The 27525-nt window shown below is 29.9% G+C and overlaps 1 protein-coding gene and 1 long non-coding RNA gene across 2 annotated transcripts in view; one reads left to right on the plus strand and one right to left on the minus strand.

Moving 5' to 3' along the window:
• Positions 1-25988, plus strand: part of LOC142226809 (uncharacterized) — a 79211-nt gene extending 53223 nt beyond the window's left edge. The window contains exon 3 of the mRNA XM_075297028.1: positions 24389-25988. Coding sequence (XP_075153143.1) covers positions 24389-25699 — 1311 coding nt within the window. The 3' untranslated portion in view covers positions 25700-25988. The remainder of the gene's footprint in view (positions 1-24388) is intronic.
• LOC142226811 (uncharacterized) lies at positions 3001-6016 on the minus strand. The gene is made up of 2 exons (XR_012719756.1): positions 5775-6016; positions 3001-3401 (listed from the first exon to the last, which is right to left on the minus strand). It is a non-coding gene; the product is annotated as an uncharacterized LOC142226811 (long non-coding RNA).
• Positions 25989-27525: the final 1537 nt, after the last annotated feature.

Raw genomic sequence — 27525 nt, forward strand, 5'->3', positions numbered from 1 at the left:
ATATATAAATAATATTTTGCGATAACTTCCTATAGAAATAAAGGTTTGACAAAAATTTTCATAGATATAAAATGTTGGCTAAATTTTCTATAGAAATTAAATTTTGACAAAATTTCCTAAAGAAATTGAATTTTCCTAACGAAATGAAATTTTGACAAAATTTTATATAGAAATAATATTTTGCGATAACTTCCTATTGAAATAAAGGTTTGACAAAAATGTCTATAGAAATAAAATTTTGACAAAATCGTCTATAGAAATAAAATTTGGACAAAATTTTCTATAGAAATAAAATTTTAACAACATTTTCTATAGAAATAAAATTTTGACAAAATAAGAAAAAAATATATAGAAATAAAAATTTGACAAAATTTTCTATCGATTTTATAAAAATGTTAACTTTTAAATTATATTAATGTAATTTGGAAAAATGGTCTGCTGGTACGAATTTTGGTCCAATTTTGGAAAAATGTTGGTCCAAAATAAAAATTCATTGTGGCAATGCTGTTCACCACTAGGCTTGCATCACGCTCAGGGATGTAAAATGCAGTACTATAGTACTTTTTTCAATACTTTTTCACCCTGATCAGTACTGTAGTACCCCCGCGAATGATTTAGTACCTTTTGTGTAGACATTTTTGAGCCGATATCAGATTTATGGTACAATAGTTTTGGCAAAATATTTTAATACTTTGAGAAGGTAGTAGTAAATAAGTTTGTTAATTATTTGCTAATAGTCTTATACAATTCATGCGGGAAGAAAATTTCGATTTTGTAAAACCAATCACAAACACGATTTTCTTGAATTTCAAGAATGTTTTGGTAAAAAAAATACATATGATTCTATATTACGCTTCCAAACGAACACTTTCTATATAAGTTATAGATAGCGTAATAAAATAATGCGAACCATTACACCCACGGTTGAAACTTGAGACAAAACTAATCTACCAATATTTGGAGAAAACCTTACCAAAAAAAATTATTTTGCAAATATTAATTTCTTCAGAAATTTTTGTCAAAATTTTATTTCTACAGAAAATTTTGTAATTTTTTATTTTTTCGTTTGAAAATTTTATTTTATTTTTGGCAAAAATTTATTTCTAAAGAAAATTTTGTTAAAATTTTATTTTTATAAAAAATGTCAAAAATTTATTTCTATGGAAAGTTTTGTACAAATTTTATTTCTATAGAAAAATTTTGTCAACATTTTATTTCTATAGAAAATTTTGTCAAAATTTTATTTATTGGTCCAATTAAAAATTAATTGATCCAATTAAAAAATTAATTGATACTACTAATTTGTGATTGATTTTTATTCCAATTAAACAATTTGTTGAATCAATTAATTTTTAATTGAATATTTTTAAAACTTAATTTTTAATTAATTTAAATTTTTAAATTAATTTTTAATTGAATATTTTTTTAATGCTATGTTCCCACCGACTCGTTTTCCTCATTCTTTTTTCCAAAACATTTCACCGTTCACACCGGGTTGAGATGTTTTAGTTTTACTCGAAATTCACATATATGCAAACTATGTCCAAATAATTACCACGAGCGCAAAGGGAAAAAAATTTTTGTTATTTTCACATGTCCATGTTCTTAAAAGCCTTTGTTTATTCTTTTTTTCTATGAAACTTATTTCAATATTTTGAGCTATATTTTGAATAGGGTATGTTATTCGGGGTATATTCCAAATTAGGTGGGTTCACATTCTAAAATTGACTTGTTTTGGAGGAAAACTTGTGTTTTGAAGATTTTTAGTATGGCAAAAACGACTCGTTTTGAAGTGCTTATAAAGGGAAAACATTTCAAACCCCAAAACATGCATTGTGGGAACACCGTATAAGACTTTAATTGGAATAATAATTGTTTCTGTGTATGGTGATTTACAATACTACAGTAGTCTTTGTAAGCGGATATAAAACTAAAAAAATATTTAAAATTGAATAGTTGACAAACAATTTTTTTTTTGTTTAAAATTCAGTCTAAAGAAGCACTTGACAATAATCTTCCCATGGAATTTTTGATGAAATTTATTGAAAAGTACTTTTTCGCTGAAAAAAGTAACTCTTTTGTACTTTCTTAGAAATAGTATTTTCCATCCCTGATCACGGTGCACTTGAGTATTGAAAGTATGTGTGTGTGTCTATAACAGACAATCCCCTTACCATACCTAACTTACTTTAATAGCTTAGAAAATATTATACTGTCAATTTAAAATGCAGTTATTTTTATATTAAACGACAAAAAAAAACAACAACCACAAATGATCCCAGAAGGTCAATATTCCTAATGAGATCCCTGGTATACGCGTTTGCTGCTGGAGGGAAACTTCGATCCATCGATTTTACGACCATGTATTTTTTTTTTGTATTTTATTGGCGTGTGTGCGTTTTATTATTTGTTTTTTCTTTTCGTGTGTCGTATTTATATTTCATTCCGCATTTTTAAGTTGTTTACAAATAAAAACAAACAAAAAACCGGACAACAACAATGATTATTAATAAGCATTGTTGTGGTCGATGATGTTCTGCGTATGGATAGTTGTTGTTGTTGTACCTAGGCGCAAAAAAAAAATACTACGTAAATACGATGACTTTAGTAGTATATACGTATGTGTGTGTGTCCGTGTGTCTCTCCCTCTCATTTCACAATATATGAGCAGTAACGGCATTGTCAATGAATAACTTAAGTTAGTGGAACGTAATCATTCGTTAGCCATCGTTTTATACGTCGCATTTTGAACTTTTTGGTAATTATGAAAATTCGTTTAACTTTGTTAAAACATTAATTTTATTAAAAATAATTGCATGAAAATTAAAATTGAAGTTTAAATATACATAACATATAATCTATATAATTATATCAAAGTTCACAATTTTTCCATAAACGTTTTATTTTCTGTTACCGTTTTTTTTCTTAATTCCATTATATTGTGTAAAGGTTCGTAATAAGAAAAAGGGAGTAACATTTCCCGCTTGTTCAAGTAACTAGTTATTGACTACTAATTGCATCCATAACCAATAAGTACCAGTACTTACTCCTAAATCTACTCGACTTGTATTTAACTGGTGAATTTAACACGGGGATGTCATTGCAGGGAATCAATTGGATACTCTTAGCAATACAATTAGCACCAGAAATAACTAGTAACTGTGAGATAACATACATATATAAATGGCTTAATTTCAGTATTGTAATAATTAGAAAAAATCGATAAAAAATAATTTGTTTATTTTTAATTATTTATTTATTATAATCTATTATATTAAACAAAAACTAAGTATATTTCTCAAACATATTTAAAGCTAAAATTAATAATCACAAAATAGAATACAAGATAGAATAATTTAATTACATAATAGCAAGATGTCACGGGAACGCACAGTATGTACCTGAAAATAGAGAATATAATTTACAAACTAATAAAAAAAAGACATACTATTTTTTGTTAAATTGTTTACGATACCGCGCGAATAACGTCTTGCTACGAAATCAAAAGACAACTTACTAAATTCTGAGTCTATAAAAATTTCAAAGTATTGTATCAGAGCATTGTTGCTTTTTTATACCCTAAACCACATAGTGGTAAGGTATAATAAGTTTGATCTGCCAAAAAATATGCCTACAAGAAATATTGATTTTAGACCCCATAAAATATATACCGATCGGCTCAGAATCACCTCCTGAGTCGATCTAGCGCTTGGTGTCCGTCCGTCTGTCCATGTATTTGTTGTTTACAGGATTTGGTACAGAGAGTTTTTTGTGAATAAGGACGAACGCTATTGAGTTTGGAAGAAATCGGATCAAATTTAGATATAGCTCCCATACATATGTATCGCCCGATTTCGACAAATGGGGTTACTTTGCACTTTTTTACAAACGGATCATCACCAAATTTTGCAAAAAATAATCTTTTTCATCGCCCTTAAAGTCTGCAAAATTTCATCCAAATCGGTTCAGATTTAGATATGTATGTATCGCCTGATTTTCCCAAATTTGGCCACAAACCCCTTATTTATCAACCGATCTTACTCAAAGTTGGCTAAATATAATCTTCTATAGCGCTTACTATATGTGCAAAAAATCATCGAAATCGGTTCAGATTTAGCTATAGCTCCCATATATATGTACCGCCCGATTTTTCTAAATTTGGCCATAAAAACCTTATTTATCAACCGATAGTACTCAAAGTTGGCCAAATATAATCTTCTATTGCACTAACTGTATGTGCAAAATTTCATCGAAATCGGTTCAGATTGAGATATAGCTCCCATATATATGTATAGCCCGATTTTCCCAAATTTGGCCATAGAACCCTTATTTATTAACCGATCTTACACAAAGTTGGCTAGATCCAGTCCTCTATAGTACTAACGGTATGTGCAAAATTTCATCGAACTCGGTTCAGATGTAGATATAGCTCCCATATATGTAGTTTTTCTCAAAATTTTATTTCTATAGAATTTATTATCAAAATTTTATTTCTATAGAAAAATCTCAAAAAAATTTGTTTATAAAAAACTTTTTCCCAAAATTTTATTTCTATAGATTTTGTTCTTAAGAATAACGGATGATTATTCAGAGAGCTCTACAAATTGTGAACTAAATAAGAGAACCCTTCATCGTATATTTTAAGGCAACCAGTTAACTGTATTATAATTATTTGACCATCTCAAAGATTACTTATATACTCTCAAATAACCAGCCACGCTCGTAGTTGTTTATATAAATAACGAAAAAATAACAACGGCTTCTGGCCAAACAAGCAGGTTACTAACACCTCTTACGGCCATTTTCATGTAGCTCCGTTAGGCTTTAACTGTCAGTTAACAGAAAGTAAATTGCAAATATCTTCTCTCCGGTTAACTTTAACTGAAAAATTTTCGTCAGTTAAGTTCCTAACTAGCCTATGGAATATTAAGGCAAGATGACAGCTTCGTCTATAATACAGTTTAAAAGTTGGTTAGTTAACGGAACACTAACGGAGCTTTATGAAAATGGGGGTTAGTTTGTTAAAAATTTTAATTTTATTTTATTTGATATTGGGAATATTTTGGTTGATATTTTTTTCTGGGCAAAATTTAATTTTCATAATGTATTTGGTCAACATTTTTTTATACATTTCTTTACTACTGAAATTTAGAAGAATTGCCTTGAGTTAAGATTTTTATCTTTGTTAGTGTAATAGTGTCAGTACCTTCAATATTCCTATCGTGTCGCCCAAGTTGATATTGTTTAAACATTTCTTCTATGTATTTTTTAAACTAATATCTTCTCGAGTAAATTTTTCTTAATTTTTGTACAACATTGAAAATATTTCATTTTCTATACTCCACTGTGCAAAATTATATCTTACTTTTGGTTATTTTCTAATTTCACCACACCATGCTTTTTTTTTTGGTTACGAATATTACTACGTTCCACTAAAGCAAGCAATGACGATTACAAACGCTATGCCCCCCCCCCCCCCCCCCCCCCGAACCTAGGAGTAAAATACGCATGTCATTACTTGGGGAATATTTCCCCACAAAAGTTCGATTGCAGCCGTATGCTCTCACCTCATACACATAGTCTCACATTCATATTTTTTACACCACACAACAACTCGTCTGAAATATTCTGTGAGCCCAACAATTCAACAATGGCGGTGTCCCCAACAGACCCGTTTTTATTGTTGCTACTACTTACTGTTGTCGTATTAGTAAGTAAAGCAAATCAAGAAGAAGATAAACAAAATAGCAATTCAAGCAAAAACACATACTCACTCAACAAAGCTAAGCAAAAACAAAAAAACAAAACAACATATTTCATTTCTTCGCATTTTATCGTAAATTGTCGCAGTTAACGGTTGTTTGCTTACGACTAGCGCGTACTCTGTGCCGCCGTATATTCGTTTCATACGTACTATTTGTTTAGTTTGAAATTTGATTTGATTGGATCACCTCGGTGTCGGTCGGACAACGGCGTATTGTTGATTTCGTCATTTGCGTTGCCTTATCATTCGCACTTACAGAATAAATGGGAACTACTAATGCTTGTATTTCCTTGTTTTGATTTTGGCGCCAAAAACAAAGAAATAACGTGAATTGCAATCGGGAAAAATATTCTCTTCAAATTTTACGAACTCTCTTGTTGTCTTATCCCACTCTCTCTCTCTCTAACTGTCGGTCTCTCTATCCCGGTATCTGTGTGCGTCACAGCATCATCATTTGGTACACAGAGATGTTTTTGATGTGTGGTGTGGCATTGATGATGTCGAAATATGACGGAAAGCAGTGTTGTATATGGCTAAGTTGTAGATTTTATAAATAGTGCGGAAAATTTAAATGAAAGTTTGATTTAAATTATATAGTTGTTTAATATGAGTGTGCAAATTATTTTGTTAAAAAACAACACTAATTAAATTGATTTGTATAAAAAATGTTGTCTGGTTAATGTTATTTCCTATGCTAATCACTATAAAATATTTAATGTAGGCGATTTGTAAAATTATGATCTGAACGTATATTTCTACAACATTCCTTTGACACTAAAAATGTATTGTGGCAATATTTCACTTAAAATGAATACAACGAATTATCTTTTTGCAAATTATTTGGATTTATGACATTTGTTTTATGGAATAACTGCCATTCATTTTAAATGATTTAACCAAGTTTTCTCGCATATGGGTGGAAACATACAGTGCCTTACATTAGTATTGGCACAGCACCCTAAGCCACATAATGGTCAGGGTATTTGCGAAAAAATGTGTCTACCATAAATATTTTAAGCTCCATAAAATGTATACCGATCGACTCTGAGCCAGCTCCTGCCCTTGGTATCCATCCGTTTGACCATGTATTTTTTGTTAGCAGTATTAAGGCCACTATTATCAGCCTATTTTGGTGAAATTTGGTACATTGTTCATGCAAGAATGGGGGAATATAGTTACAAATTAAACAAAAAAAAAACTTAGTCCATCCATTGTCTAGACTAAACTAATAAATGTACCAAAAAACTAATTTAGAACTACCTGTGCCAATACTTTTGTTCCTCACAAAATGTGCCTTGTTTTAATTTTTTATAATTTAAATATTGAAAGAACAAAAATGTTTCTAAAATAAAAAATGATCTTGATTCTTAATGCAGTTACAATCCAAATTAAAAATTTGTTTAATTTAAAATGGCTTCATATCACTTTTAAAATAGGTTTGGTGTGTCAATACTTATGTGCGTCACTGTATACCTGCAGCGAGTATATTCCAAAGACAATATACTTAGGAAGATGGGAAATTGGCTGATGAGGACATCAAACCATATACGGAGCTAGGTCACTACTTGTCCTTTACGCGTTTGGTTCGACACATTAAAATGCAAATAAAAAGAAATTAAGAGTTGGAAATATATTGGAACAAACGGGAAAATATAATTTTTAATTTATTGCTCAATATATTTTTTTGAAAAAAAAAGAAATAAGCAAAAAGGCTCTGCTGTAGAATATTAGTAACAATTTAAAAATTGAAATTTTGTCAAATCCAGCAAGCTGCAATAAGATCAAGATTTCGAACCACAACAAAAAATTGGGTGGTAGACACATTGCCAAAGTTGATAGAATTCTACCAGATTTTTTATTATACCCTCCACCATAGGATTGGGGGTATATTAACTTTGAATCGAAATATTGCTCTAAGACCCCACAAATTATATATATTCTGGGTCGTGGTGAAATTCTGAGTCGATCTGAGCCTGTCCGTCCGTCCGTCTATTGAAATCACGCTAACTTCCGAACGAAACAAGCTATCGACTTGAAACTTGGCACAAGTAGTTTTTATTGATGTAGGTCGGATGGTATTGCAAATGGGGCATATCGGTTTACTTTTACGTATAGCTCCCATATAAACGGACCCCCAAATTTGGCTTGCAGACCCTCTAAGAGAAGCAAATTTCATCCGATACGGCTGAAATTTGGTACATGGTGTTAGTATATGGTCTCAAACAACTATGCAAAAATTGGTCCACATCGGTCCATAATTACATATAGCCCCCATATAAACCGATCCCCCGATTTTGCTTGGGGAGCCTCTAAGAGAAGCAAATTTCATCCGATCCGGTTGAAATTTGGTACATGATGTTAGTATATGGTATTTAACAACCATGCAAAAATTGGTCCACATCGGTCCATAATTATATATAGCCCCCATATAAACCGATCCCCAGATTTGGCTTGCGGAGCCTCTAAGAGAAGATTATTTCATCCGATCGGGCTGAAATTTGGTACATGGTGTAAGTATATGGTATTTAACAACCATGCAAAAATTGGTCCACATCGGTGCATAATTATATATAGCCCACATATAAACCGATCCCCAGATTTGGCTTGCGGACCCTCTAAGAGAAGATAATTTCATCCGATCCGGCTGAAATTTGGTACATGGTGTTAATATATAGTCTCTAACAACCATGCAAAAATTGGTCCACATCGGTCAATAATTATATATAGCCCCCATATAAACCGATCCCCCGATTTGGCTTGCGGAGCCTCTAAATTTCATCCGATCGGGCTGAAATTTGGTACATGGTGTAAATATATGGTCTCTAATGACCATGCAAAAATTGGTCCACATCGGTGCATAATTTTATATAGCCCCCATATAAACCGATCACCAGATTTGACTTCCGGAGCCTCTTGGAAGACCAAAATTCATCTGATTCAGTTGATATTTGGTACGTGGTGTTAATATATGGCCTCAAACACCCATGCAAAAATTGGTCGAAATCGTTCCATAATTATAAATAGCCCCCATATAAACCGAACCCCAAATTTGGCTTGCGGAGCCTCTTGGAGGAGCAAAATTCATCCGATTCGGTTGAAATTGTGTACATTGCGCTAGTATAGGGCCGATAACAGTCATGCAAAAATTGGTCCATATCGGTCTATAGTTATATATAGCCGATGGCCAATCATACAAAAATTGGTCCAAATCGCCAAAAATAATCTACCAAAATTTTATTTGCCAAAATTTTATTACTGCCAAAATTTTATTACTGTGGAAAGTTTGTCAAAATTTTACTTCTATAGAAACTTTTCTCAAAATTTTATTTCTATAGAAAATTTTATCAAAATTTTATTTCTATAGAAAATTTTGTCAAAATTTTATTTCTATAGAAAATTTTATCAAAGTTTTATTTCTATAGACAATTTTGTCAAATTGAATTATATACGTATTTAATCGGCCTTTGTTTTTGTTTAATATATACCCCGCAGACGATTTTAAAAAGTTTTTTGAGATACCTTGTCATTGGCAAGTGTTACCGCAACACAAGTAATTCGATTGTGGATGACAGTTTTTAGTAGAAGTTTGTACGCAATCCATGGTGGAGGGTACATTAGATTCGGCCTGGGCGAACTTACGGCCGTATATACTTGTTGTTTACTAGATTGGTAGAATTTTTGATGTTTTGGTAGATTTTGCAAAGAGGTACTTCATAAATTTTCTATAGAAATATAGCTTCTGACAAAATTTTCTATATAGAAATATAGCTTCTGACAAAATTTTCTACATAGAAATAAAATTTAGACAAAATTTTCTATAGAAATAAAATTTTGACAAAATGTTCTATATAAAAAAATGAGAAAATTTTCTACATAGACATAAAATTTTAACATAATGTTCTATATAGAAATAAAACTTAGACAAAATTTTTTATAGAAATAAAATGTTGACAAAATTTTCTATAGAAATAAAAATTTTCTATATAGAAAACAAAAATTGAGAAAATTTTCTACATAGACATACAATTTTAACATAATGTTCTATATAGAAATAAATTTTAGACAAAATTTTCTATAGAAATACAATTTTTGGCCAAATTGTTTATAAAGAAATAGCATTTCGACAAGATTTCCTATAGAAATAAAATTTTGTTAAAAAGAAACATTAAACCGATATCTCGAAAAAAATCCCCCTAAAAATCCCCAAATTTATGGAAATTCCCACCAAATCTCCAAGTCCACAACTCAGGAATTTCGTCACCATTCACGAAAAAATATAATAATATAATAAAATAAGTGCTTAAAACTTATTTTCATTGATTTTTATTTTTTCGGTTTTAAAAGGTTAACCGGTTTGGGCAAAATCAAAAACCGGATCTTTTCATGAAAACCAGTTATTTTGATACACTAGCTATCGCTAGCTCAATGACAAGAGACCTCCTTTTTATAGCCGAGTCCGAACGGCGTTCCACATTGCAGTGAAACCACTTAGAGAAGCTTTGAAACCCTCAGAAATGTCACCAGCATTACTGAGGTGGGATAATCCACCGCTGAAAAACGCGGGCATGCTCCCCATTGCACCACGGTGGCTCCCAAGCCATATGTTAGTAAAACATTTGTATTCGATCAGCTGTTTTATCGGCTTAATAAATAAAACAAAGCCATTGAGAAAATGACCCTAAGTGTGGCTGAAGCTACAAACAAAATAAACTAGTATAAAAAGTATTTTTTAAATCAAGTATTTTGTCAGATTATAACTTTCAAAACTTCGCAAACTTGCACACTCTGAAAACCGAACAAAAGTGGACCTTCTATTTGGGATATTTAATATATAATTACATAAAAATTAACCTCTCTCTCCAAATATGGAGAAAATTTAGGCGACCGTGGGTGCCTCTTCTAAGAGATTTCACTGTACAATATAAATATCTTCTGTGGTATCTCCATAATTTCTTATAGCTAACCATAATATGCCAGCGATAAACAATTCAAATTCACATATACATATATTTAATTTAAATAATCTATGAAACAAGGAAACTCATTAAAACCAGCTAAACACATTAAAACCCGGAAAATAATGTAAGAAGAGAAAAAAAAAACAAACAAATAAAGAAATACGGTATAGAATTACCTTCAAGTAGAAAGCCTCAATAAGGACTTTGTGCTTTCAAAAGAGAGAAATAATCGCATGTAAATAAAGAACAAAAACAACAAAACCGTATTTCGTGGTGACATTCTAAACTAAACACACTGTTCTGTGTCTTACTAACTAGCACACACACACACACATACACATTCCCACCGCAACAGTACAGTGTATCAAATACGCAAAGCAAACGCATTACTTTTGCCTATCGCGTTGACATTACCGTTAAATACTTTCAACGGCGACATTTGCATCGTAGTACTCTGGACTGCTGAAGAAGAATAAAAGTCGGAAATATGAATTTATCCAAGGAAAATGTATGTAAATAGACTTATATTTCGATTTACTTCCATTTCATTTATATCACATTGCATTTTACTGCACTAGTACTAGTAGTAGTTGTTGCTGTTGTTTTGTTTCACCTTCAGTTTTGTTATTTATTTTAGTTTTTGCGTTTATTTATATTTTTTTTCCTAGTCACTCAACGTCACTTGTGTCATTCAATGCATATTTGTTGTTTCTTCTTCCTACTTTAGGTTGTTTTGATTATTTAAATAAATTACACATTGTCGTCGTCGTCGCCGTCGTTCAATAGAATATAAACATTAACTATAAAGCTGTCAACTTTCTTTTTTGCAACAAATCAATAAAATTAATTTTATATTTGAATAAATTCAATAGCGACGACATAAGTATGACTGTAACGGTAGTTTGTTTGACTTCAGCAGCGGCATCTACATTTAATAGACAACATTAATCATGTAATAGGAATTGTAATGAGAATCAAATCAAACGAAATTTTGACTTTTTCATTTACCTTTAACTTTTCAAAGTTTGCAAAAATTCAAAAATTGGAAGGTCGATTATTGAAAAACCGACTTTTAATGTCGCGATTTTTTGATACCCACCACCATAGAATACCCACCACATCGAAATATCGATATCCGACTATATAAAGTATATATATTCTTGATCAGGGAGAAATACTAAGACGATATAAGCATGTCCGTCTGTCTGTCTGTCTGTTATAATCATGCTACAGTCTTCAATAATGAAGCTATCGTCTTGAAATTTGGCACAGAATCGTCTTTTGTATGCACGCAGGCCAAGTTCGAATATCAAAACCTGGACTATATCGGTCCAGGTTTTGATATAGCTCCCATATAAACCAATTGCCAGATTTTGGGGTCTTGGGCTTATAGAAACCGTTGTTTTTATCTAATTTGCCAGAAATTGGAAATCTTGAGGTATTCTAGGTCCATAAAGGGGTGTACTGAAAATGGTGATTATCGGACCATGTTTTGGTATAGCTCCCATATAGACCGATCTCCTCATTTTACTTCTTGGGCTTCTAGAATCCGTAGTTTTTATCTAATTTGCCAGAAATTCGAAATCTAGAGGTATTCTTGGACCATAAAGAGGTGTACTGAAAATGGTGATTATCGGACCATGTTTTGGTATAGCCCCCATATAGACCGATCTCCCGATTTTACATTGGGGTCTTGGGCTTATAGAAACCATAGTTTCTATCCAATTTACCTGAAATTGGAAATCTAGATGTATTCTAGGATCATTAAGTGGTGTGCCAAAAATGGTGATTATCGGACCATATTTTGATATAGCCCCCATATAGACCGATCTCCTCAGTTTACTTCTTGGGCTTCTAGAATCCGTAGTGTTTATCTAATTTGCCAGAAATTGGAAATCTTGAGGTATTCTAGGTCCATAAAGAGGTGTGTCGGTCCTTATAAACCGGCCCTCCGATTTGGGGTGTGATGGGTTTCTAGAAATTATAGTTTTTATCCGATTTGCCACAAATAGAAAATATACGGGCATTTTAGACCCACAGAAAAGTGTATATGATTTAGATTTTATCGGTCCATTTGGTAAGGCCTCCATATAAACCGATTTCAGATCTTGAGGGTACAGAAGTTGCACTGATCATGAAAACTGCTTGAAACTGAATGTAAAATTTCCAGATTTTACTGCATTTTCTTAAACGCCAAATGTTGAATGTTGAAACTGAATGTAAAATTTCCAGATTTTACTGCATTTTCTTAAACGCCAAATGTTTTATGAAATGTTCTTTAACGACAAATATCTTTGAAATTTTCTCTAATGACAAGGCTTCTGTAAAAAATTTCTTTAATGACAAAAATTTTATGAAATTTTCTCTAATGACAAAAATTTTATGATATTTTCTCTGATGACAAAAATTTTATGAAATTTTCTCTAACAATAAAATGTAAGTGAAATTTTTTCTAACCACAAATTTTCTATGAAATTTCCTCTTATGACAAAATTTCTATGAAATTTTCTCTTACAAAAAAAATTATTTGGATTTTTCCCATACGACAAAATTTCTATGATTTTTTCTCAAAATTTCTATGAATTTTTCTCTTACGACAAATTTTCTATGAAATTTTCTCCTATGACAAAATTTTTATGAAATTTTCTCTTATGACAAAATTTCTATGAATTTTTCTCTAACAACATTTTTTTTTTGAAATTTTTTCTGACCATAAATTTTTATAAAGTTTTTTCTAACAACAAAATTTCTGGGAAATTTTCTCTAACGACAAAATTTCTAGAAAATTTTCTGTGAAATTTCTTCTTACAATAAAATTTCTATGAAATTTTCTCTAGCAATAAAGTGATACGTGAAATTGTCTCTAAAGACAAATTTTCTATAAAATTTCATCTGATGACAAAATTTGTATAAAATTTTCTCTAACAACCAAAATTCTATGTAAATTTTTCTAACAACAATTTTCTTTAAAATTTTTTCTGACGACAAAATTTTTCTGAATTTTTTTCTGTCAAAAATTATTTTATGAAATTTTTTCTTATAAACAAATTTCTAGAAAATTTTCTCTAACGACAAAATGTATATGAAATTTTTTCTTACAACAAAATTTCTATGAAATTTTCTCTACTAACAAGATTTCTATGAAACTTTTTCTACAAAATTTCTAGTAAATTTTTTCAAACGACAAAGTTTCTATGAAATTTTCTCTAACAACCAAATTTCTATGAAAATTTTTCTAACAACAATTTTTTAAACTTTTTTCTGACGACAAAAATTTTTCTGAAGTTTTTTCTATCGACAAACTTTTTATGAAATTTTTTCTTAAAAAAAAAATTTTAGAAAATTTTCTCTAGCGACAAAATTTATATGAAATTTTTTCTTGCAACAAAATTTCTATGAAATTTTCTCTACTAACAAGATTTCTATAAAATTTCCTCTAACGACAAAATTCCTATGAAATTTGTCTAACGACAAAGTTTCTATGAATTTTTCTCTAAAGACAAAATTTCTAGGAAATTTTCTGTAACGACGAAATCTATATGAAATTTTTTCCTTCAACAAAATTTCTATGAAATTTTCTCTAACGATAAAATTTCTACGAATTTTTTCCTAACTACAAAATTTCTAGGAAATGTCCTCTAACGACAAAATTTACATGAAATTTTTTCTTGCAAACAAAATTTCTATGAAATGTTCTCTACACAAGATTTCTATAAAATTTCCTCTAACGACAAAATTCCTACGATATTTTTTCTAACGACAAACTTTCTATGAAATTTTCTCTAACGACAAAATTACTATGAATTTCTCTCTAACGACAAAATTTCTACGAAATTCTCTGTTATGATAAAATATATATTTCATTTCATTTCAAAATTTCTCTTACAAAAAAATTCTTTGGATTTTTCTCTAACGACAAAATTTATATGAAATTTTTTCTTACAACAAAATTTCTAGAAAATTTTCCCTAGCGAAAAAATTTTCAGGAAAATTTCTCTAAAAACAAAATTTCTATGAAATGTTCTTTAACGACCAAATTTTAATGAAATTTTTTCTTGCATCAAAATTTCTTTGAAATTGTCTCTAGCAACAAGATTTCTATGAAATTTCCTTTTACCACAAAATTCATATGAAATTTCTTGTAATGACAAAATTTCTATGAATTTTTTGTAACGACAAAGTTTCTATGAATTTTTTTCTAACAACAAAATTTCTAGAAAACTTTTGTGAAATTTCCTCTTACGACCAAATTCCTATGAACAATAAAATTTCTATGAAATTTTCTCTAGCAATAAAGTGATATTTGAAATTTTCTCAAAAGACAAATTTTCTATGAAATTTCATCTGACAAAAGTTTTATAAAATTTTCTCTAACAACCAAATTTCTATGAAAATTTTTCTAACAACAATTTTCTTTTAAATTTTTTCTGACGACAAAATTTTTCTGAATTTTTTCTGCCAAAAATTTTTTTATAAAATTTTTTCTTATAAAAAAAAATTCTAGAAGATTTTCTCTAATGACAAAATTTATATGAAATTTTTTCTACTAACAAGATTTCTATGAAATTTTCTCTACTAACAAGATTTCTATGAAATTTTTTTTAACGACAAAATTTCTAGTAAATTTTCTCTAACGACCAAATTTCCTTAAATTTTTCTCTAACAAAAAAATTTCTATGATATTTTTTCTAACGACAAAGTTTCCATAACATTTTCTTTAACAATTCCCAGCAAAAAATTTGGAAGTTATTCTCAAGGCACAACTTTAAAAGAACTTGCAAAGATGTTTTTATTTTAACTGCACAGGAAGTTCACTTGAGTCAATTTCTTTATAACTCGTTTTTTCATATTTTTCTCCTCACACCTTAAGAAGTGATGCAAATTTAGTGCAGCGGCTGTTGAAATGGTGGACATCCGTCCTATTACAAGCCCATGCTAAATTCATCGCTTCTGTGTCAAATTGGCACCACTTCCCGATCCAAAAAGAACATTTTCACTGCTTTCTTTGCGACGCTTTTTTTTTGCTGGGAACAAAATTGCTAGAAAATTTTCTTTAACGACAAAATTTCCAAAAAATGTTCTCTAACAACAAAATTTCTATGAAATATTCCCTTAAAACAAAATTTCTATGAAATTTTCTGTTAAAAAATATTTTCTATCTATTTTTGTCTTATGTCAACATCTCTATGAAATTTTCCCTAACGACAAAATTTCTATAAAATTTTCTGTAACAACAAAATTTCTATGAAATTTTATCTTACCAAAAAATTTCTATGAATTTTTCTTTCACACCAAAATGTCCACAAAATTTCTATGAAATTTTCTCTAACGACAAAATTTGAACAAATTGTCTCTTACCAAAAAAACAAAAACATCCAATAAAAACCAAATCTTATATAAAAATTTCAATGAAGTGTTCTCTATAAGTCAAATTTCTATAAAAATTTCTCTCCGAACATTTTTATATAAAATTTCGACAAAATTTCTCGAAAAACAATATTTTTATTCAATTTTCTCTAAAAGAACAGAATATCTTTAGAATATTCTCCAAAGAAAATCTAAATAAAAAGAGTTCTATTAACTTTTTTCTAACGATGGAATTTCAATGAAATTTTTTTTAAATAAAATTTTCTTTCGAAAATCCAATATTCCAATTAGATTGGGTATCAATGTCATTATCCTGTATTTCTTTAACAACCAAACATACCGAAGATGTTACTACCCAAGATGGTAATGGGAAAAATTAATTTAATAAGCAGTTTTCCACAGTGTGTAGTTATTTTTATCCATTTGAAGACAGTTTAAAAATAGATTTTAAAAAACAAAAACAAATTAAAACCACTTTCTTCATCAGCACTTTACCATGCAACCTCAATAAAAAGCCTCACAATTATAAAGGGTGATTCTTTTGAGGTTAGGATTTTCATGCATTAGTATTTGACAGATCACGTGGGATTTCAGACATGGTGTCAAAGAGAAAGATGCTCAGTATGCTTTGACATTTCATCATGAATAGACTTACTAACGAGCCACAACGTCGAATTTTCAGTGAATGGGCCCTAGAAAAGTTGGCAGAAAATCCGCTTTTTTATCGACAAATTTTGTTCAGCGATGAGGCTCATTTCTGGTTGAATGGCTACGTAAATAAGCAAAATTGCCGCATTTGGAGTGAAGAGCAACCAGAAGCCGTTCAAGAACTGCCCATGCATCCCGAAAAATGCACTGTTTGGTGTGGTTTGTACGCTGGTGGAATCATTGGACCGTATTTTTTCAAAGATGCTGTTGGACGCAACGTTACGGTGAATGGCGATCGCTATCGTTCGATGCTAACAAACTTTTTGTTGCCAAAAATGGAAGAACTGAACTTGGTTGACATGTGGTTTCAACAAGATGGCGCTACATGCCACACAGCTCGCGATTCTATGGCCATTTTGAGGGAAAACTTCGGAGAACAATTCATCTCAAGAAATGGACCGGTAAGTTGGCCACCAAGATCATGCGATTTGACGCCTTTAGACTATTTTTTGTGGGGCTACGTCAAGTCTAAAGTCTACAGAAATAAGCCAGCAACTATTCCAGCTTTGGAAGACAACATTTCCGAAGAAATTCGGGCTATTCCGGCCGAAATGCTCGAAAAAGTTGCCCAAAATTGGACTTTCCGAATGGACCACCTAAGACGCAGCCGCGGTCAACATTTAAATGAAATTATCTTCAAAAAGTAAATGTCATGGACCAATCTAACGTTTCAAATAAAGAACCGATGAGATTTTGCAAATTTTATGCGTTTTTTTTTTAAAAAAGTTATCAAGCTCTTAACAAATCACCCTTTATTAACCAACAACAAATGCCAAGAAATCCCCTCCTTCACACTTGGTGGCAATCAAATCATGACCATTGCAAAAAAACAAAGAAGCTTAAGAAAAAATAAACAAACAAACAAAATGTTACATTATTGCAAAATAAAAACAAACCAAGTTGCTGATGACTGATTCTGCTTCGATTGCTTGCTGGCTGCTTGTGGTCTGACCAATGCATTTGACCGTCCGTCCCTCTACAAATGTGTGGCGGAATATCCGTTCACTAAGCCATCTTTGTATGGTCATTTGGTTCAAAACATTCGTACAGTGGACAAAATTTCTATGAAACACTTTCTACACACAAAATGTCTAACTATTCAATTTTTCTAAAGGTGAGTATTAAGTTCGAGTTTAGCCGCTAAAATCGCTAAAGTGAAAACTAAATCAGTAAGAAAAATGCATGAAATTATACATATTTGTTGCAAATTTTATTATAACTTGATGGGGAAAAGCCCAAAGCAAATTTTCACAAAGTTTGTATTCCTTAAAATGGATTATTAAAGAAAAGTAATCGTGAAAAAATCATGTTTTTAGCGGCTAAACTCGAACTTAATACCCACCTTAAAGGTAAAATTTCTATGAAATTTTATTAAACAACAAAATTCTTGAAATACAAAATTTCTATGAAATTTTCACTAAAGACAAAATTTCTATGAAATTTTCTCTAAAGACAAAATATCTGTGAAATTTTCTTAAAAGTCAAAATTTCTGTAAAATTTTCTCTAAAGACAAATTTTATATGAAATTTTCTCTAAAGACAAAATTTCTATGAAATGTTCTCTAAAGACAAATTTTATATGAAATTTTCTCTAAAGACAAAATTTCTATGAAATTTTCTTTAAGACACAATTTCTATGACATTTTCTCTAAAGACAAAAATTTCTATAAAATTTACTCTACAGACAAAATTTGTATAAAATTTTCCCTAAGGACAAAATTTCTATGAAATTTTCTCTAAAGACACAATTTTTGTGAAATTTTCTCTATAGAAAAAATTTCTGTGAAATTTTCTCTAAAGACAACATTTCTATGAAATTTTCTCTAAAGACAACATTTCTATGAAATTTTCTCTAAAGACAACATTTCTATGAAATTTTCTCTAACACAAAATTTCTATGAAATTTTCTCTAAAGAAAAAATTTCTATGAAATTTTCTCTAAAGCAAAAATTTCTATGAAATTTTCTCTAAAGACACAATTTCTATGAAATTTTCTCTAAAGACAAAATTTCTATGAAATTTTCTCTAAAGACAAAATTTCTATGAAATTTTCTCTAAAGACAAATTGTCTATGAAATTTTCTCTAAAGACAAAATTTCTATGAAATTTTCTCTAAAGTCAAAATATTTGTAAAATTTTCTCTAAAGTCAAAATTTCTATAAATTTTTTTCTAAAGTCAAAATTTCTATAAAATTTTCTCTAAAGACAAAATTTCTGTAAAATTTTCTCTAAAGACAAAATTTCTATAAAATTTTCTCTAAAGATAAAATTTCTATAAAATTTTCTCTAAATTCAAAATTTCTATGCAATTTTCTCTAACGACAAAATTTCTATGAAATTTTCTCTAAAGATAAAATTTCTATACAATTTTCTCTAAAGACAACATTTCTATGAAATTTTCTCTAAAGATAAAATTTCTATGAAATTTTCTTTAAACACAAAATTTCTATGAAATTTTCTCTAATGACAAAATTTCTATAAAGTTTTCTCTAACGACATTTTTTTAACGACAATTTCTATACAATTTACTCTGAAGACAAATTTTCTATGAAAATTTCAAAATTTCTATGAAATTTTCTCTAAAGATAAAATTTCTATGAAATTTTCTTTAAACACAAAATTTCTATGAAATTTTCTCTAAAGAAAAAATGTCTTTGAAATTTTCTCTAAAGACAAAATTTCTATAAAATTTTATAATTATAATTATAAAATTTTCTCTAAAGACAAAATTTCTATGAAATTTTCTCTAAAGACAAAATTTCTATGAAATTTTCCCTAAAGTCAACATTTTTGTGAAATTTTTTCTAATGACAAAATTTCTTTGAATTTTTTTTTTCTACAGACAAAATTTCTCCAATTTTTCTTCTAAGGCAACATTTTTCTATAATTTTCTATAAAGACAAAATTTCTCTGAAATTTTCTCTAAAAAAAAAATCTATGAATTTCTGTGAAATTTCTATGATATTTTCTCTAAAGTCAAAAATTTTTATGAAATTTTCTCTAACTTCAAAATTTGATGTGAAAAATTTTCTAACTAAAAATTTTCTGTGAAATTTTCTCTACCAACAAAACTTCTATGCAATTTTCTCTAAAGACAAAATTTCTATGAAATTTCTCTAACGGAAAAAAAAAATTGGAATTTGTTCTCTAACGACAAAATTTCTATGAATTTTTCGATAAAAACAAAAATTCCATGAAATTTTCTCTAAAAATAAAATTTATTTGAAATTTTCCCCAAGGAGACTATTTTTTTGAAATAATTCTCTAATAGCACAAACATTTCTACAATGCCCCACCATTTCAATAACATTTTCGTTAACTTTAAAGTTAATATAAAATTTCAACTCATCGAAATTTCTATTAAATTTTTGCTATTCAAATTCATCACAATTTGCTATGAATTATTGATCAGAAATTTTGAAAAAACTGTCTGCGGGCTTCCATATCGCATTGGCTCTATTTGGAACACAATGTGCTCCACTGTTATTTTTTTCACATAGGTCACATTCTGTAAGCTTCACTTAGCTCTTGTTGTGGTATTTTTTCGTAATTTCTTTTTGCATCGATATTTGTTTATTTGCGAAAAACGAAAACAAAATGCTTGTTATTGCTGTTTTTCACTTTTTTTGTTTTCAATTTTATAAACAAAACAAGCGAGCAGCGGCAGTAACATTAGCGTCGCAATGCCCAACCACAGCATAAACTGCGCCAGCATCACATTTCAACAACGATGTCACTGCTGGCGTAGATGCTGCGTTTGTTTACGCATTTGCAAAGATATTTTTTTTATTGTACCTACCCATATCAAGTGCATATTAGACATTGTCACAGTTTGTTTGCAACACTTTCATATTTTCAGTGATAGACAGACAGACATGGTGAAATGTACAAATAAACATTTTGCCGGAGAAAATAAATCTTAAATATAAAATAAAAGAAATAAAAAATTTAAAAATAAAATAAATTGTAAAATAAAATAAATATACAATATACATTATAAAATAAATAAAATATGCTATATAAAAAAATTCATAGAATTTTGTTGCAGAGAATTATATAGAAATTTTGGCGCTGAAGAAAAGTTTATATAAATTTTGTCCTTAGAGAAGATTTCATAGAAATTTTGTCTTTAGAGAAAAATCCATAGAAATTTTGTGGTTAGAAAAAAATTTATAGAAATTTCGTGGTTAGAAAAAATTTCATAGAACTTTTGTTTTTAGATAAACTATCATACAAACTTTTTCTTTTGATCGAAATTTTGTTAAATAAAATTTCATAGAAATTTTGTCGTTATAGAATTATAAGCATAAATTTGGTTTACATAAAATTTCATAGAGAACTTTTTCTTTATATAAAATTTCACAGATCCTTATTCTTTAGAAAAAATTTCATAGAATTTTTTTCGAAAAAAAAATCATATACATTTTGTCGTTAAACTAAATTTCAAAGAACATTTTGTCTTAAGGCCGGTATGCACCTCTAGCGAAATTTTCGGTAGCAAAAATTTATTTAAGTGTACAACAAAAAAACAGGGATGTGTATACAAATTTTAAACCAGCTAATCGCTTTTAACAATTGTTAATATATGTTCCAAATATTTCTCAAATAAATTGTTTATTATTTACAGACCTTTTAGAACTTTTACGCACACAATGATTGTAATAAATTAAATGTTTGCTGCCAAAATATGCTTTTGACAACCCTGTTATTTTCATTAGAGGTGCGTACCAGCTTACGAAATTGAACGCTACCGAAAATTTCGTTAGCATAAATAGCAATGCATTTCTTATGGGAATGAAATTTTTCGCTAGAGGTGCATACCGGCCTTTAAGAGAAAATTTCATAAAAATGTAGTCTCGAGAAAAAATTCATAGAATTTTTTTCTTGAGAGGTTTGACACGTTTCGTTAGACAAAATTTCATAGAATATTTTTTGTTAGAGAACATTTCATAAAAATTTAGTCGTTTGAGAAATTTCATAGAAATTTTGTCGTTAGAGAAAATTTCTGAGAAATTTTGTCGTTGGAGAAAAGTTTATAGAAATTTTGTCGTAAGAAAATATTTTGTCATTGGAAAAATTTTCAGAGAAATTTTGTCGTTAGATAAAATTGCATAGATTTTTTGTTGTTGGAGAAAATTTTATAGTTATTTTGTCTTTATATCAATTTGCATAGACATTTTGTCGTTGGAGAAAATTTTATAGAAATGTTTTCGTTAGAGCAAAGTTTATCGAAATTTTTTCGTTAGAGCAAATTTTATAGAAATTTTATCGTTAGAGCAAATTTTATAGAAATTTTATCGTTAGATAATATTTTATAGAATTTTTGTCGTTGGAGAAAATTTGATAGAAATTTTGTCCTTAGAGAAAATGTCATAGAAATTTTGTTCATAGATAATTTGTCTTTAAAAAAATGTCCTAGAAATTTTGTCGTTTGAGAAAATTTCATAGAAATTTTGTCGTTTGAGAAAATTTTATAAAAATTTTGGCGTTGGAAAAAATTTATAGAAATTTTGTCAGTGGAGAAGTTTTTTAGATATTTAGTCGTTGGAGAAAATCGTATAGAAATTTTGTCGTTAGAGAAAATATCATAGAAATTTTGTAGTTAGAGAAAACTTCATAGAGATTTTGTCCTTAGAGGAAATTTCAAAGAAATTTTATCGTTGGAGACAATTTTATAGAAATTTTGTCGGTGGAGAAAATATTATAGATATTTGGTCTTTAGAGAAAATTTTACAGAAGTTGTGTCGTTAGAGAAAACATCATAGAAATTTTGCCGTTAAAGAAAATTTCATAGAAATTTTGTCCTTAGAGAAATTCAAAATATAATCCAATTTTTTTTTTGGTTAGTGATAATTTCATAGAAATTTTGTCGTTAGAGAAAATGCCATAGAAATTTTGTCCTTATAGAAAATTTCATAGAAATTATGTCGTTAGAGAAAATTTCATAGAAATTCTGTCGTTATATCAATTTTCATAGAAATTCTGTCGTTGGAGAATAATTCATAGAAATTTTGTCGTAAGGAAATATTTCATAGAAATTTTGTCGTTTGAGAAAATTGCATACAAATTTGGTCGTTTGAGAAAAATTTATAGATATTTTGTCTTTTGAGAAAATTGCATAGAAATTTTGTCGTTTGAGAAAGTTTTATAAATATATTGGCGTTGGAAAAAAATCTATAGAAATTTTGTCGGTGTAGAAATTTTTTTAGATATTTAGTCGTTGTAGAAAATCTTATAGAAATTTTGTCGTTAGAGAAAACTTCATAGCAAATTTGTCCTTAGAGGAAATTTTAAAGAAATCTTATCGTTGGAGACAATTTTATAGAAATTTTATCGGTGGAGAAAATATTATTGATATTGGGTCTTTGGAGAAAATTTTACCATCATAGAAATTTTGCCGTTAAAGAAAATTTCATAGAAATTTTGTCCTTAGAGAAATTCAAAAAATAATCCTTTTTTTTTGGTTAGTGAAAATTTCATAGAAATTTTGTCGTTAGAGAAAATGTCATAGACATTTTGTCGTAAGTGAAGATTTCATAGAAATTTAGTCGTTAGAAGACAAATTTCAGATTTTTTCCGCTAGAGAAACTTTTATAGAGTATTTGTCTTAAAAAATTCTAGAAATTTTGTCGTCAGAGAAAATTATCTAGAAATATTTTCGTTAGACAAAATTTCATAGAAATGTTGTTGTTATAGAAAATTTCATAGAAACTTTGTCGTTAGAGAAAATTTTATAGAAATTTTGTCATTAGAGAAAATTGCATTGAAAGTTTGTCATAAGAAAATATTTCATAGAAATTTTGTCATTAGAGAAAATTTCATAGAAATTTTGTCGTAAGAAAATATTTCATAGAAATTTTGTCGTTGGAGAAAATTTCATGGAAATTTTGTCGTAAGAAAATATTTCATAGAAATTTAGTCCTTAGAGAAAATTCCACAGAAATTTTGTCGTAAGAAAATATTTTTATAGAAATTTTTGTCGCAAGAGAAAATTTCATAGAAATTTTGTCGTTGGAGAGAAGTTTATAGAAATTTTGTCGTAAGAAAATATTTCATAGAAATTTAGTTGTTGGAGAAAATTTTATAGAAATTTTGTCATTAAAGAAAAATTTATAAAAATTTTGTCCTTAGAGAACATTTCATAGAAGTTTTGTCGTTAGAGAACGAATTTCCTAAAAAAATTGTCATTAGAGAAAAAATCATCGAAATGTTGTCCATAAAGAAAAATGTACTTTTTTGAATTAGTGATATATGTTATAACGGATTTGTTTTTAATTTCAATTATGTTTCTTCAAAACACTTGACCGTACTCTTTAATGACGCCTTCGATAATTAATTATGAAGGCTTTGTATTGTACCAGCAATATCGATCGAATATCGATCATTGTTTGTACAATTGGAGCATTCAGCATACGCCCATGGCCTTTGAAAGTCAAGAATAAATCATAAACAGTTTTCTATTTCGCTCTAACCCATCATGTCTAAGGTACAGAGCACAACAATAGGTGGCAAAAATGTGAATTTTATGATTAAGACATTTGCCTTTTCTCAAATTGATTTGGCTTTTCTTTGTTTTTTATTTTCTTTCCAGATGGGTTTAAATTTACCCATGTTACTTGCCAATCACCCGCCTCTCGATTCTTGGCATCCGTCTGGACCATTTTCCCCGCCTCAAGTCACAGATCGTAATCACCAATTGCATGTAACCTTACCAATGCCATTCGCCACCCCTACTCATGCTGATCTGAATAACAGTGCGAAAGGAAGTCTGGGAGGTGGTGGAGGAGGAAGTGCTGGTAGTGGTGGGGCAAGTGGTAGTGGAGGTGGTGGTCGTAGTATATTCGGTGGCAGCAGTAATAGTGATTTTGCCAGTAGTCCCTCAAAACCCATGGACACCACAGATATCGATAATGACAAAGATCTGGAAAGAAAATGTGACCGCACAACATCAACACCGTCCAATCTGCACGACACCTCCATAGCATCGAATGAGGACCGTCTAAGTTCGGGACCGAATGGGACACCCAGCGCTGCCAGTGATGGTGGAGGAGGAGGCGTTGGTGCTGGAAATGGCAGTACGGGTGGAGGTAGTGGAGGAAGTGGTGGTTCCTTAGGAGGCGGAGGTGGTGGTCGTCTCAGCGCTGGTGCCTCCGGTACTGAAGCCGGTTCTAGTCCTATACCAAATACAAATACCTTTGAAGCTCATAAACAAAGACACCTAATACCAGGAGGCCCTGGCCGAGATCATGATGACCTGGACATAAAGCAAGAACTCTTGGAAAACTATTTTCATGCGCCACACCCGCCACCGCCACCCGATTCTCATCGTTCGTACAGCTCCAACGAGGATAACCGAACAGGAACGGAGGGTCCCGATGATTTTGCTCAAGATTTGCGCGTTAGTGCAGCAGCTGCAGCGGCGGCCAAAGGTCTCGATTTCAGCCGTTTCGTCCTGCCACCCAGTCTCAGACGTTCCACCGACTCCATAGATGAGAAATTCTCCCCGCTTAATATGCATAAATTGACGGCGACCAGTGCGTCGAGTAGTGCAGCCGGTCAAATGCTCATGAATTCCTTGCTCTCCAACGAAAGCATGTCGGAGGACAATAATACATCCGTAAGTGAACGGCTCAAGCCAACCGGCAGTGTTGTGGGCAATCCCAATGGCTTAAGTAATTCCCAAGATGCCAGCTCATCAGCGGCGGCTGCAGCAGCGGCCGCGGCCATCTATGCCGAAAGTCTGAATAAAGATGACTGCGATTTTATAGGTTCTAATGTTAGTGTTAAACTGCGTTCCATGGATCGCACTCAACGTATTATAGCTGAAAAACTAATCAGCGAGGTACTCTATTACGGTCAGTTCAATGAGCTGGAGCGAAGCGCTCGAATACAGCCCAAGTGACACATCCTAACGAAATTTTTACATTCACGTTTCATGAATTAGTTCAAAGCTTTCGTATGTATCACAGAGCAAAAAAAAACAGAGAGAAAGACAAAAAACGCCATGAGAGTCATAGAAATAGAAAATAGATAGAGTAGAAAAAAGGCAAGAGTAGATAGAAAACGGATTAAAATTTAAAGCGAATACCGATTGATTTATTTGCAATGTTTTTGTATTCTTTCAAGAATAAAAACTTTATTTAGAATAGAGAGCAGCAGAGCAGCAGAGAATACATGATATGCCAATTAAATTTGAAAACAGTTTCTCGCTTTGCTAGAAATTGTTGAAAGAACTACAAACGTTGGAAAGATATTTGAAGTAAAGCCTTATTCAAATGTGATGCTTAGCATTGATTAGAATTCAAAAAATTAAAATTCTTTCGTATTATTGCCATTATAATCAAAACTGTCTGAGACAGTTTCCTACTAAAAAAACTTATTTTCGAAATATATTTAAAATTTTATTATTTTATAGAAAATTTTTAATTATATTTTTCTTCTTTTCACTACTCAACTTTCATAAACCAGAATATCTCTAAAAAAGAAGAGAAACCAAAATGTTGAAAATATAAATGAGTTCTGCATGAATTCAAATATTGAATATTTCCAGTCTTTGGGTTTGTTTACTGTTCATATGATTCAAAATATTTGACATTTGTATGATTTCAAAACATTTTCAAATATTTTTCTAACGTTGGTATTTTCAATATCTATATCATAGAATGAGATTAAAAACCATGTTTTCAGTTTTTGGAGTTTCCAAAAAGGCTTTAAACTATAAAACTAAGGTAACAAAAAAAATCTTCCGAAAACTCATTTACTTAAAATTAAAGTTCACCACAAAAAAATTGTTTAAAGTTATCTGAAATTTAAAAATGTTTTAAACTTTGGTTTTTATGGCTTTACTGTCATGGCAATCAAAGAAGTCTGAGTATATTTACAACCGAAAAAAACTTATTTTCCAAAAAATTTTTTTCCATTTTTTTTTGTAGATTTTATACAACAAACAATAAATTTAGAAAATTATTTTTTCATGAATAATTATTTCAAATTCTTTATTTCCATACACAAAAAAAATATGTCTAAAAAGAATAGAAAGAAATATACACAAACATTTATTGAATTCGTCATGATTTCAAATAACTATTTTGGAGACCATTTGAATTCAAATATATTTCAAACCTTTATGTTTGTGATTTATGATTATGTACTCAGCAAAAAAATTGGAAGTTCTTCCAAAGACACAACTTTAAAAGCACTTCCAGAAGATGCACTCCCAATGATGTTCTTTATTTTAACTTACCAGGAAGTTCTTTTAATTCAAATTTTTATAACATTGAGCTTCTAATAAACGTTTGTGCTTTTAAGTTCTTAACAGCTTTTATCTAATCATGTCTATCATGTTTTTGACAAAAAAAAAAAATAAAAAAACATAACATATATTAAAGCTTTTAAAAAGTTTGAATATTAGAAGATAAGCTTTAAAGCACTTTTATGTATGGTAAATATTTTTTACCATACGTCCATAGGCATTTCTCTCAGTTTCATTTAGCTTTCTGCTAGATATGGACTTCATTAAATTCATGTAGCTTTTTATAACCTTGGTTTAAGATCAAAATTACTCCGCAGATCATCTTTCAACCATTAACCCTAGGATAGACTACTTGGTCTGGCCAGACCAAATTTGACTTTGAGCGCTTATAATTTTTTTAAGGCCTTTTTTGTATATTATTTTTTGTGACCTTTTTACCTTATTTTGGAAGTATGTACACAGAGAATACAGATTGG

This window comes from Haematobia irritans, chromosome 2, assembly GCF_050003625.1.
Source record: "Haematobia irritans isolate KBUSLIRL chromosome 2, ASM5000362v1, whole genome shotgun sequence".
Lineage (NCBI taxonomy): Eukaryota > Metazoa > Arthropoda > Insecta > Diptera > Muscidae > Haematobia > Haematobia irritans.